Source organism: Malus sylvestris, chromosome 9, assembly GCF_916048215.2.
Source record: "Malus sylvestris chromosome 9, drMalSylv7.2, whole genome shotgun sequence".
Taxonomy (NCBI): Eukaryota; Viridiplantae; Streptophyta; class Magnoliopsida; order Rosales; family Rosaceae; genus Malus; species Malus sylvestris.
Window position 1 is genome coordinate 14,870,029 of NC_062268.1, and position 11,560 is coordinate 14,881,588.

At 37.5% G+C, this 11,560-nt stretch overlaps 2 protein-coding genes across 3 annotated transcripts; one reads left to right on the forward strand and one right to left on the reverse strand.

The window, feature by feature from the left end:
- Window positions 1–235: 235 nt before the first annotated feature.
- On the forward strand, window positions 236–7,425 carry LOC126581871 (phosphoinositide phosphatase SAC2-like). 2 transcript variants are annotated; one of them, XM_050245799.1, is made up of 16 exons: window positions 236–850; window positions 1,510–1,714; window positions 1,798–1,966; window positions 2,661–2,883; window positions 3,151–3,227; window positions 3,319–3,506; window positions 3,651–3,748; window positions 3,881–4,014; window positions 4,105–4,224; window positions 4,398–4,767; window positions 5,054–5,175; window positions 5,268–5,348; window positions 5,821–6,000; window positions 6,178–6,351; window positions 6,451–6,541; window positions 6,966–7,425. In XM_050245799.1, the coding sequence occupies exons 1-16, from the start codon at window positions 752–754 to the stop codon at window positions 7,068–7,070; spliced, it is 2,436 nt and encodes an 811-aa protein (XP_050101756.1). In that variant the 5' UTR covers window positions 236–751; the 3' UTR covers window positions 7,071–7,425. The 2 variants fall into 2 exon arrangements, with proteins under 2 accessions (XP_050101756.1, XP_050101758.1); XM_050245801.1 differs by lacking the exons at window positions 236–850; window positions 1,798–1,966 and having other exon boundaries at window positions 1,567–1,714.
- Window positions 7,426–8,970: 1,545 nt separating this feature from the next.
- LOC126581872 (40S ribosomal protein SA-like) lies at window positions 8,971–11,318 on the reverse strand. Its single transcript, XM_050245802.1, has 5 exons — window positions 11,052–11,318; window positions 10,235–10,497; window positions 9,844–10,041; window positions 9,548–9,737; window positions 8,971–9,273 (listed from the first exon to the last, which is right to left on the reverse strand). The coding sequence occupies exons 1-5, from the start codon at window positions 11,191–11,193 to the stop codon at window positions 9,164–9,166; spliced, it is 903 nt and encodes a 300-aa protein (XP_050101759.1). The 5' UTR covers window positions 11,194–11,318; the 3' UTR covers window positions 8,971–9,163.
- Between the last annotated feature and the right edge of the window lie 242 nt (window positions 11,319–11,560).

Genomic DNA, 11,560 nt, shown 5'->3' on the forward strand with positions numbered 1-11,560 from the left:
TAATTTCTTCCCCTTTTTTATATTCACAATAATTACCATATAAAAATTCCAAAATAAAAATGGTAAATCATGTGTTGACTCGTCGGGTCACGAATTTTTTGAGAAAATTAAAACAAAAAATAAAAAAAGAAGAGAAATTTCAAAATCAGCAAGAGAAATCAGATTTTCTTTATTTAAATATAAAATAAATGTGTATCTATATATAAACAGATGAGGCATTATTATCAATTATTGTTAATATTGTTTTTTTTTTGTGTGGATACAGAAGCGGAAGCTGTCATTGCCTTTCTCTGTGTTTCCTGAGAATCTGAGAAAGACTCTTTCTCCCTCTGTCTGCTTTGCTTGATAAACAAAACACAAAGTCAGAGACTTTCAGAGAGAGAGAGAGAGAGAGAGAGAGAGAGAGAGAGAGGAGAGAGAAAGATAGTTTCTTTGTTCTTCCAGCATCTTAGCTTTTTTGTTTGTAATTCTAGTTTCCCTTTTGCTCTTTCAAAACGTTGTTGTACTCTGAATTTCAGAAACATATATGTACATACATATATATAATTATTGACTCTCCGTCTCTCATTGTGTACGTTTATATATATATATATATATGTATATGTATATGTGCTGTGTGTACAAAATTTGAGGTTTTTGGAGCTTTTGAGCAGTGAAGGGGGTTGGGTTTTGAAATTCAAGTGCTAAACAGGTTTTGAAAGCAAGAAGCTTTTTTGCCCGTGCTTTTTGAGGCTCGGGTTGATCCGAAATCATGAACTCCGGGACAGGGCAACTCCCTCCTAATCGGGTCGACCCGGAACAACCCAGTTCCTGCTTTTTGCAGAAGTTCAAGCTCTACGAAACCCGCTCGGTACTAGATTTTTGCTAAATATAATGTTTTCTGTATATGCTTTGAATTGAACGTGTCTTGTTTTTTAAGGTTTGATCTGCTTTTGATTTTAAGGAATGCATAACATGAATCCTGTTAAATTGCTAATGTTAGTTTTGTGAAGCTGGAGACTTGAAGGACAAATATTTGAGATGTGAACAGTTTTCAAGTTTTGATTTTGATTGTTCAGAACTTAACTTTAGTCAACTTTATGATTTGGGTTTATGAGTATTATTTAGTTTGAGTTCGTATTCATCAAATTTTGTTGATGCGGATTTCTTGATGTGTTTTGGTATTGAATCTGCTAGTTTTTTTGTGCTGCTTCAGGAGTCTTTGTAAATCTTGACCCACTGTCAATCTAATTTGATTCGTTATTGAAAATTCCGGCATTGAAGCTTGAATATATTGCTAATGATATCTTTCCATTCCTGTTTGATTCCGGAATCTCATGTATTTTCAAATCTTTCGGATAGAAACTGGATGTTGATGGATTTGGTTGTTGAAAGCTGTCTGTTTTGTTGCTCTCATTTTAGGAATATAGAAAAAGTAGTGTAAATTCGTTGCTTAGTTTCTTTGTTTCACCTCTTTGTTGTGCCAATTGTTGAGACTACCGATTATTAATGACGTTTTGTATGCAACAGAATTTTTATTTGATAGGAAGAGACAAATGCAGAACCTTTTGGAGGGTTCTAAAGATTGACAGATTGGATCCATCTGAGTTAAACATTCTTGAAGATCCTGCAACATACTCGGATAATGAGTGCTACGACCTCCTGAAACGGATAGATGAAGGAAACAAGTCAATGGGTGGACTTAAACTTATCACCATTTGTTATGGAATTGTTGGTAGGACTTCTTTGCATGGTTTTATACCTTTTCACATCTTTTGGTTTTAATTTAAATTTGAAGATATTTTCTTCTGATTTTAGGGTTCGTGAAATTTCTGGGACCTTATTACATGATAATTATTACAAAAAGAAGGAAAATTGGCACTATTTGTGGCCATACGATCTATGCAATTTCCAAGAGCGAGATGATTCCAGTTCCAAATCCCACCGTGCGGTCAAAATTGGCCAATTCTAAGAATGATGAGAACAGGTCTTTTGTCCATTTTGCATGTAAATGTAATATGTACTTGGTACTTTTAAAGCGATTTAAGGGAGTAGTATTCGGAGTTTTAAATTGCCAATTTGTATTTCTATAAGAATTGTGCCATGGTGTTACATTATTTAGGTTTCAATTAACTTGGCTAGTATAGTAGTAGAAAGTTCTTCACTGTGGAGGTAATCTCTGTGCTCCATTGTTAATAGTTCATACACCCTTCAATGCGATATTAATGGTGTGGAACTTCTCAATTCAGACCTGGCTCCTGTTCTTCTGCTACCTTAGTTTGTCTTTTGCTAAGATAAGGCAAATAATGAATCTTGTGGACTATTAATTTGGCATATACGAAATCTTCGTTGTTAGATCCTTCATTGTTAATACTGCTTTTTAGGGGCTATTTCCACTTGCCTTTCCAGTCCATTTCCTGCAAATATGCAGGGGCAAACTTCATTGCCATTGTGATGTAAATGTAATGAGGCAAGGTATCATCAGGTTTTCACGGGGAAAACCGCTTTCTTTCCTTTTCTCCTTTTTTCCCCCTTTCTGGTTAATATCTTTACTTCAAATATTTGTTTCATCAGTATATTTTCGCTTTTTATTTATTTTTTTTATTTTTTTATTTATTTTAAATTATAAAGTTAATTATCGATATACATTATTCCTCATTTTCCTTTTCTTGTTGAAATAGATACAAGAAGCTCCTATGCACGGTGGACCTCACAAAGGACTTCTTTTTCAGCTATTCATACAATATTATGTCTAGTCTTCAAAAGAATATATGTGACAGGAAGACAGGATCGTCCCTTTATGAAACAATGTTTGTTTGGAATGAGTATTTGACACATGGAATCCGATATTGTCTGAAGAATACTCTCTGGACAGTTGCTTTAGTGTATGGATTCTTTAAACAGGTAAGAACGCCAAATCCATCGTTGGCACTGCTTCAAACTAGAAATTTAATGATCGCTTGCTGGAATTTTGTTTTGCATTTAGTTCTAAGCTTTTATTCCTTTATGTGATGTGGCTTTTCTAACTGTTCAAAGTAATCTTGGTTGCTGTTATGATATGTAGTGATTAATGCAAAATTTCTTCCTTAATAGTTTTTCTTAAAAAAACTTTATGCGCATTGTTTGGTATATTTTTTGGTAATATTTTTGGCTTCGTGCTTTGGTATCCAGGTCAATCTTTCTGTATCTGGCAGGGATTTCAAGTTGACCCTCATTGCCAGACGTTCACGTCACTTTGCTGGCACCAGGTTTGGACACTGCTATTGCCTGTTTTCTGTATTAATTAATGGTTACTGCTAAGTTCCTTACAAATATACATTTGCATTCCCGTGTGTGCAGATATCTAAAGCGAGGTGTAAATGAGAAAGGTAAAGTAGCTAATGATGTTGAGACAGAGCAGCTTGTTATTGAAGGTGCTCCTGAAGGACACCCAGTACGAATAAGTTCTGTTGTGCAGCACCGAGGATCAATTCCCCTTTTCTGGTCCCAGGAAACCTCTCGACTAAATATCAAACCTGACATAATACGTATGACTCCGGCGAACCCACTTGTTTTATTCTCTGTGGTGGTTCTCATATATTAGCCGACCCCACTTAGTGGGAAAAGGCTTTGTTGTTGTTGTTGTTGTTGTTGGTTCTCATATATTCCACTGATGTTTTATCTTTTGCCAGTATCAAGGAAGGATCATAACTACGAGGCCACAAGACTTCATTTTGAAAATCTTGTCCAGAGATATGGAGACCCAATAATTATTTTGAATCTGATTAAGGTAGCACTTGTTTGTTTTACAGGCATCGATGCTTCTAGTCTTGCTATCCTTGTATATAAATTTTAAACTAAATCTGATCATCCTTCCAACTCTATTCTCATATTTTCTCCTCTAATTGATCGTTCTTTTCAGACAAATGAGAAGAAGCCTCGAGAAACAATTCTCCATGCAGAGTTTTCACATGCCATCAGATTTATCAATAGGAGTTTACCAAAAGAGAGTCGCCTGAGGTTTCTCCATTGGGATCTGCACAAACATGCCAGAAGGTACTTGACTTTCCCTTTTCCTATTATAGGTAGAGAGAACGTCTTTAGTTAAAAGTATGGTTGGGATTAATTGAACTATATCATTTACAGCAAAGCTACCAATGTATTGGGACATCTCGGAAAAGTTGCTACGTATGCATTGGGATTAACCAGAATCTTCTATTGTCAAGTAAACCCCAATTTAAGGCCTGAGGGATTACCTGGCTTTGAGTAAGTTCTTATCAAGACTCAAGATATTGCTTTTTCAGCTTGGTATTCCTTGTTATAGGCTTTGTTGTTCAGTTTTATATATCATTATATACAATAGTAGGCATTTTGAAGTATTGTGTGCACAAAAGCAATTGCAAGCTATTTACAATGCTGACAATTTTGATGCGATGCAGGAAAAATGATGATGCCAATGACTGCTTGTCACATAGCTGTTCAAGTAAAGATGAGGATGCTGATAGCCGAGAAACAGAAATTAGCAATGGTAGTGATGGTGACGATGCAAGCATGAATTGCAATATCACAACCAGGATGTTTCAGAAAGGAGTCCTGAGGACCAATTGCATAGACTGTTTAGATCGCACAAATGTGGCCCAATATTCTTATGGGCTAGTTGCTCTTGGACATCAGCTGCATGCTTTAGGATTTATAGAATCTCCGGATATTGATCTGGATAACCCTCTGGCTGAGGACTTGATGAGAGTTTATGAGTCAATGGGTGACATACTTGCACTACAATATGGCGGTTCTCCAGCACATAATAAGGTAACTTAAAATACATGATTCTAGATCTCAACTTCCACTGCAGGTATCCGGTAAATAAAAGTAACGTAATGGATTAAAACTGGGAAGATGGAAGTAGTAAATTTAACTAAATTACCTTGAAATCATTTATGTATCTTATATTTGTTTATTGGTGGATCCTCCCCTGTGATATTCTGGTTACACGTTCCAGGGTTTTAAGGTTGCTATGCCTTTTCCCAATACCTTGGCCCTATAAATGGTCATATTGTGTTGGTTGATTTTTATGTTTTTTGTTGATCTGAAACAGATATTCTCTGAGACTAGAGGCCAGTGGAAGGCAGCAACACAGTCCCAGGAGTTCTTTAGAACTATACAGCGGTTCTACAGTAATGCTTACGTGGATGGTGTGAAACAAGATGCTATTAATGTGTAAGTCAAATGATGCCACTCTTATACTTGGTCCATCTGCATTTGAGTAATGTAAGCTAACAGGAGCACTATTTCACTGTATAATTCTGCAGATTCCTAGGTTACTTTCAACCACAACCGGGTAAACCACAACTGTGGGAATTGAATTCGGATCAGCAATACAATGTTGGGAGGTATGACCCTAATTTTGCTAATGACAATGCTATGTGTTTGTTCTTTGCAGTTGAAATAGGGAGACCACCATTGTAAAAAGAAAATATACACACACGTATCCATATGTCAATGTTTTTCTTTTGTTGGAGAATAGTGTTCCACATGGGTGGGAGAAGGAGGTTAGTTGGGGCAATACTGGTATTTTGGTGGTGGGTTATGATGGGCCTAAAACGTTTTTCACTTTTAAGTTCAAGATATCTGATATCTCGGTGGATGATATTTAGGGTGACAATAATTTTCAGCTTATGACTCTATTAGAAAGATGAGTAGATTAATATTATGGTTTCTTATTAGCAGAAAAGAAGAAGAAAAAGAAAAAGAAAAAAATCAATATTGTGGTTTCTGTTTGTTTGATATTATCACAAGGAATAAATAGCCTATGACTTGACTTGATCTACATATGACATTCAAGATGACTTTCTATGTATTTAGGTCGTTTATCAAAAGGTCACTATCCGAGGGCCATATTCTCGGTGAAAGTGATTCACCTATGGCAAGCACAGATGTTGGGTACAATCAACCTTTGTCTGAAATCGCACAAGGAAGTAACAGAGCAATTTCAGAGTCAGCACCAGCAATCTCAACTTGCGAAAGTGAGATATCCTATTGCAGGTATGCTTGCATTGCAATTCATATACTCGTTTACCAATAAAAGCTGTTGTAACAATATCAGGTTTCTAATGGCCAAAGAAAAACATTCTAGTTTTTCTAAGCCAATAAATTTGATGGTTGTTCTATCTTTAGGCCTACAATAATTCCTTTCTTCCGGTCTAATAATCGCTGTTGTAGGTTTACCCCCTCAATGCCTTGCAAGCAGCTTTTTGGTGGGTTGCAAGAAGACGAATGTCTCCAGAGTGATCATATCATTTATGATGAACACGATGATGATTGCAACTTGTCAAATTTTCTGGATGTGGATTGGTTGTCCACATCAGGAAATTCCTGTGAAGAAGAATGTGGAAGGTACTTATTCCTACCCTCTAAAAAATGCATGCAGATTAGACTTGGCAATATATCATGTGAACTTTCTAGTTATGAGAACTGACAATTGATTCGCAATAGGTCTATGACCAGCCTTTCCTCGGAGAATCTTGTGAATGGACCAAAGATTGAAACGAGCACATCTGCAAGTGAATCTGGATCCACGAGAAAGGTAAACTACTTGCTGGGATTGGCACGAAATATTGAAATAGTGAAAAAGTGTACCATTTGCTTTAATATAAAAAAGATTAACAGATTTCCTGATGAAAAGACGGAAGATTAGTTGGTTATACCATTCTACTGCCCTTACATAAGTAGAACTCTGTCGTAGCATCTTTTTCTCAGTAGTGACCAAGTGGCGATGGCTAGTTTGCTTAATAAAGTTGGAGGAAAAGAGTTGGACCTTGGACTTTATCCATTGACGTTGCGTATTATTCAAATTTTAGTGTTAATTGGTTTCTATCGCTGCAGAACTGTTGCCTTCATAAGATGTTTTATAGACTTCCATATCCTGTTAGACTTGTCATCTTTGTACTCCCTATGTTAGAGCAGTAAACCAAATTGTTTAACGTCTTTTATTTTTCGTGATTTATTAGGGAAAAGAGCAATACGAATCAGAGGTCAGTCGTGATAATGTGACACCCACATATTCAGAGAGCTTCATGGACTGGGTAGCTAATGGGGAGTTGCTGTTTCTTTGAAGCTAACTAAAAGGTTTTGCCTCATAACTTTAACTCAACCCGTCCGAAGGATTTGGGTTCTTGTACAGAAAATAAATGGTAAGAATGTCACCAACCAAAAGAACATAGTACTGGGATTTGCTGAGAAATTGATTCTTCAAGGTGAAAACTAATTCTTGGGTAGACTTTACAGTTTACCTTGTCATATGATCCATTGTCATGATAGGGGAAGTAGCAATAAGCAACCCGTATAGTTCTCAACTCCGCCGCTTCTTGTAGGTTCTAATATCTCTAAAAATGATATACTTGTGAATTTTATTAGATAGCAACAGATTTCCTCCTCTCAATTCAATATGCAGGTTCAGATTTGGTTTCATTTCATTTTCTTTCTCATGTTTATTTATCGAGCAAACTTTGTATTACCCATCTGTGCACGTCAGCGCTGATGTTCATATCATGTAGTGTCAGGGAAGTGATTTTCACACACCCCATTTTCTCCCTACGCACTTTCTTTAATTCTGCTCAATTCATTCATTCTAAAGGCGAGGGAAAAGGAAGGAAGATGCGTAGAAGGAGAAATGGATGTCTGAAATCATTTTCCAATATTTATCTCCTTGAAAAGTAAAATGCTATTGGACTGCATCTACACTTGTATGCGAATGTCAAGTAAAGTTACAGGGCATCGGTTGGAAATGTTAAGAAAAGCAAATAGAGTTTCGAAGCAAGCGAAGTGAAGCTGAAACGTTGATCGGATTGGATAGCTCTTCGTCGACCTACTCCCGCGCATCAAATTCCGACCAACAACTTGGAGGTATAGTTGTGTGGCATTGGTTTGCTAAGTTGGCACACTAGCAGATTGTGTCCCGGTTGAACCCCATTTCCGAGTAGTCTGCAACATTTGAGAGTGCTTCTTTCTGTTCATTTTTTTTTTTTTTTTTTTTTTTTTTTTTTTTTTGTTAGAAGGGGATGGTCGTTTCATGACCCTGCTGCATTACGTTCACTTGTACGGGTTGGGCACGTTGCAAGGTTAACCCGATCCTAATCATCATTTACGGGTCGGGTTAAACTCAACCCAACCTGTGGGTGAACTTGGGTTAAACTTGGGGTTGCCCAATTTTATCACAGGGTGGATAATAAATGGATTCAACACAATCGTGATAATTGGGGTTAACCTCCTTCCAAAAAGGATGGCTCATCCAAAACTAAGGGCTCGTTTGGAAGTATATTAAAATAGTTAAAAACGTTTTTGATGAAATGGTTTTGGGATAAACACTTGAAGTGCTTTAGAAACTCAAAAATATTTTCTTTAAAAACTATTTCAGTAATTTTAAAAGCATTTCTAAAGAAACCCTAACAAACTGAACAAGTTATAAAATGATGAGTCACTAACTACCTTGAAGAGTTGCAATTGAGAAAAAAGGAACGCGAAAAAAGAAAAAAAAGAAAAGATAAAGAGTCCTGCAACCTAACCCAAATTGCTGCTCATAAACATGTTGTAGTAAGAAAAAAATTGGATAATTCACAAAGTCCTGCAACCTAACACATTGCTAAATATTACCCAAGTCTCGTATTAAGCAAACGACACGCATGAAGAGTTTTTCACCATAAAATTAACTGGCAATACAGAGATGTTCAACATCAATCCACACTTAAAATGCATGCAAGGTCCTTTGTTTTTCCGACGTGACATTCATGCCCTCGACAAAAACATTGAGCAAGACAATCCACAGTTTTGAGTGTCCTTTCATGACAGGGAAACCAACTCTTATGCAAAGAGACGTTTACGCAGGCAAACGGCGACGGTAGCGGGTGCAGTAGTGGTGCAATAGCAAGGGAGTGACCGTCGAAAAATCACATATAAAATGCTTAAACAAGGTTGGCGCAGATAGCACAGTTGATTATTATTTGCAACAATATAAGATGGTTAAGAAAGCATATATATTAATACGGATAACAATGTCAACATCTCCAACAAAACTCAATTCTACAGCTTAACAGTCTAAAAACCAATCCATTTTTCAGAAATGGAATCTTAATCCCTTTTCTAAACCCAAAAAAGAAGAAATCTAGCCGATTACAAAATGATTCAACACATTGTGGTGACCAAAATTTCCTTATTCCCCCCAGCCGGTAGGAGCGGGAACTCCACCTTCAACAATGGGGGCAGTAGCCAGAGCCTGTGGTGGTGGAACAGCCGAATCCCATCCATCTGCTACTATTGGTACTGCAAAACATAAACGGGATAAGTCAGAATAGGTACACGGGCGAACAAAGAAGTTCAAGGAAATCCCAGGTAGCAAGCATAAATATTTCTAACATCCAGCAAAGTCCGCAGGGAAATGAGCCTAACCACAGCAAATGGATAATTTTCTTAGAGCGTGGCAAAACAATAACAGTTTAGAAAAAATAAGCAGCAAAAACAGGGGTAGATAATACAAACTCAAGCGCAACAATTTAAGCACAAACTTTTAATAATAAAAAGGTTTGAGAAGTGAAACCTGCTTCTACGGTCCAGCCAGGAGCTGCAGGGATGGGTGCAGATGCATCCGTTGGCCACTGAGCATCAGATATTTGGGCAGACCAATCACCGCCAACAGGTGCAGAGAAATCGTTTCCATACTCGATTGCTGCAGTTTCTTCTTCCTTTTCCTTGGCCTCCTCAGGGTCTCTATAGAAGAATAGATCAACCTACAAAAAGAAGTTTGGGCGAAGATGAAGCTTAGAGACAATTCTAAATAAGCTCAATTACAAAATAATGCTCAAATATTGTTCAGCAGTGGTATTGTGTGCTTACCATAACATCCCACTTGTGTCCAGGAAGGAGTGAACCACGCATTTGCAAGACCATCCTTGCTAGGAGCCAGAAAAGACATCCTATGCTGTGCTTGCCCTTGTTATTGGCTGGGATGCCAATATCAACATAACGCATAGGAGAATCGGTGTCACAAAAAGCAATGGTGGGAATGTTTCCGAGAGCAGCTTCTTTAATAGGCTGCCAATACATAAAGAATATTAGTACACATTGAAAAAAAAAGCAGAACAGAAGTGGGGAATAAAAGAACTACATAGTATCACATACATGATCACAAATAAATTACAATTCAAACTAATTGACGGTTGCAACTGTCTACAAATGAACATCTACAAAACACGCAAAACCACGAGAAATGAAAGAAGATCATCACCTGGCTGTCAGTTCGTGGATCGGTCAAAATGAGAAGACGGGGTTCATTGAACGATGTCTGGAGCTGATTGGTAAAAGTACCAGGAGTGTGCCTGCCAGCAATTGCATTGGCACCAGTGTGCTGAGCAAATTTCAGTACAGCCCTCTGACCGTATGGCCTTGCGGATTGCACAATGATATCCTTTGGGTTTTCAATCGCAACAATCACTCTGGCTGCCAGCTGCAGCTTGTCCCATGTTTTCCCAAGATTAATGATATAGATTCCTGAAAATGACCAAATAAGTGATTGAGAACTAAATCAGTAATAAGACACTAAGTTCGTATAACAATCAACCGCTTAAAAACAACAGGGAATAACACATACGGCGTATCATCGCACTTCACAACTAAATCATGACCACACAACCCAAATCATACAGTTCCTTGCTCGTGCAGCTTGACAACAAACCCGTGCAATCGAAATATAAAAAGATAACCTTTACAGCAACGAATCGATATTACATACACAGCCATTTTCTAAAATCAATTACTACAGTGAACACAATGAAGCTGCTTAAATAGGGAAAAATGAATTCTAATTCAAAGAAAAAGAAGAGCAACAAAATATACCAACAAGAACAAATGACACTCTAGCTATAATACCAATATACCAGATCTAGCAAAAACATATTCAGCATAGATTAGAAAATACCCCCATTTCGAACACCACAAAACAAACAAAACATATTCAAAAATCTGAAATTTCATATTATATTACAAAAAATAAGCATAAATATAAGTAAATATGAGGGAGATTAAGGAGGAGATATGATGCATACCATCGTTGCGTCTCTTGAAGACGTATCTTTCCATCTGAAAGTCGCAGTTTTTGGTGCCCAGATGGACTTCGGCGGCCAACATCATCTGAATGTCAGCCTCCTTCTGAGAGAGCTGACGCGGTGCTGCGGCGGTGGTAGCCATCGTCGAGACTTCAACAGATAGAGGGGGAAGATGAGCCTCCGGCCGGTTTTCTATGCGAAAGTGAGACGAGGCCGCGAGAGTTGGGGGCTGTGCGGGTTTGCTCGCTTTATCTACGGGAGTCTGCGAGCGAAAAACCCTAGGAGGAGAACTAAGATTTCTACTTCCGTACTATCTCAGCCGTTGGATAACACCAACGTCTAGATTTGTAGACGTCAATGATCTACCGGTCTAGAGTTTTTCACCTTTGTTTTTTAAATTTAAAGAATTGGTGATGTTTCTAAACATATTAGTGAATCACTACTACGTGGTATTCCTTTTTATCTACCTGTAAATGAAAGGTTTTAAGTTCGAATCTTATAGATGACAA

Bases quoted from the DNA above. Each gene is read 5' to 3' on its own strand.
- LOC126581871 (XM_050245799.1), top strand. From the start codon at position 752: ATGAACTCCGGGACAGGGCAACTCCCTCCTAATCGGGTCGACCCGGAA. The intron at 3,228-3,318 runs GTTTGGACACTG...CCGTGTGTGCAG, and splicing joins CGTCACTTTGCTGGCACCAG to ATATCTAAAGCGAGGTGTAA. The intron at 3,749-3,880 runs GTAGCACTTGTT...CGTTCTTTTCAG, and splicing joins TTATTTTGAATCTGATTAAG to ACAAATGAGAAGAAGCCTCG.
- LOC126581872 (XM_050245802.1), bottom strand. From the start codon at position 11,193: ATGGCTACCACCGCCGCAGCACCGCGTCAGCTCTCTCAGAAGGAGGCT. The intron at 10,498-11,051 runs GTATGCATCATA...GGTCATTTTCAG, and splicing joins CTTCAAGAGACGCAACGATG to GAATCTATATCATTAATCTT. The intron at 10,042-10,234 runs GTGATGATCTTC...ATGTATTGGCAG, and splicing joins ATCCACGAACTGACAGCCAG to CCTATTAAAGAAGCTGCTCT.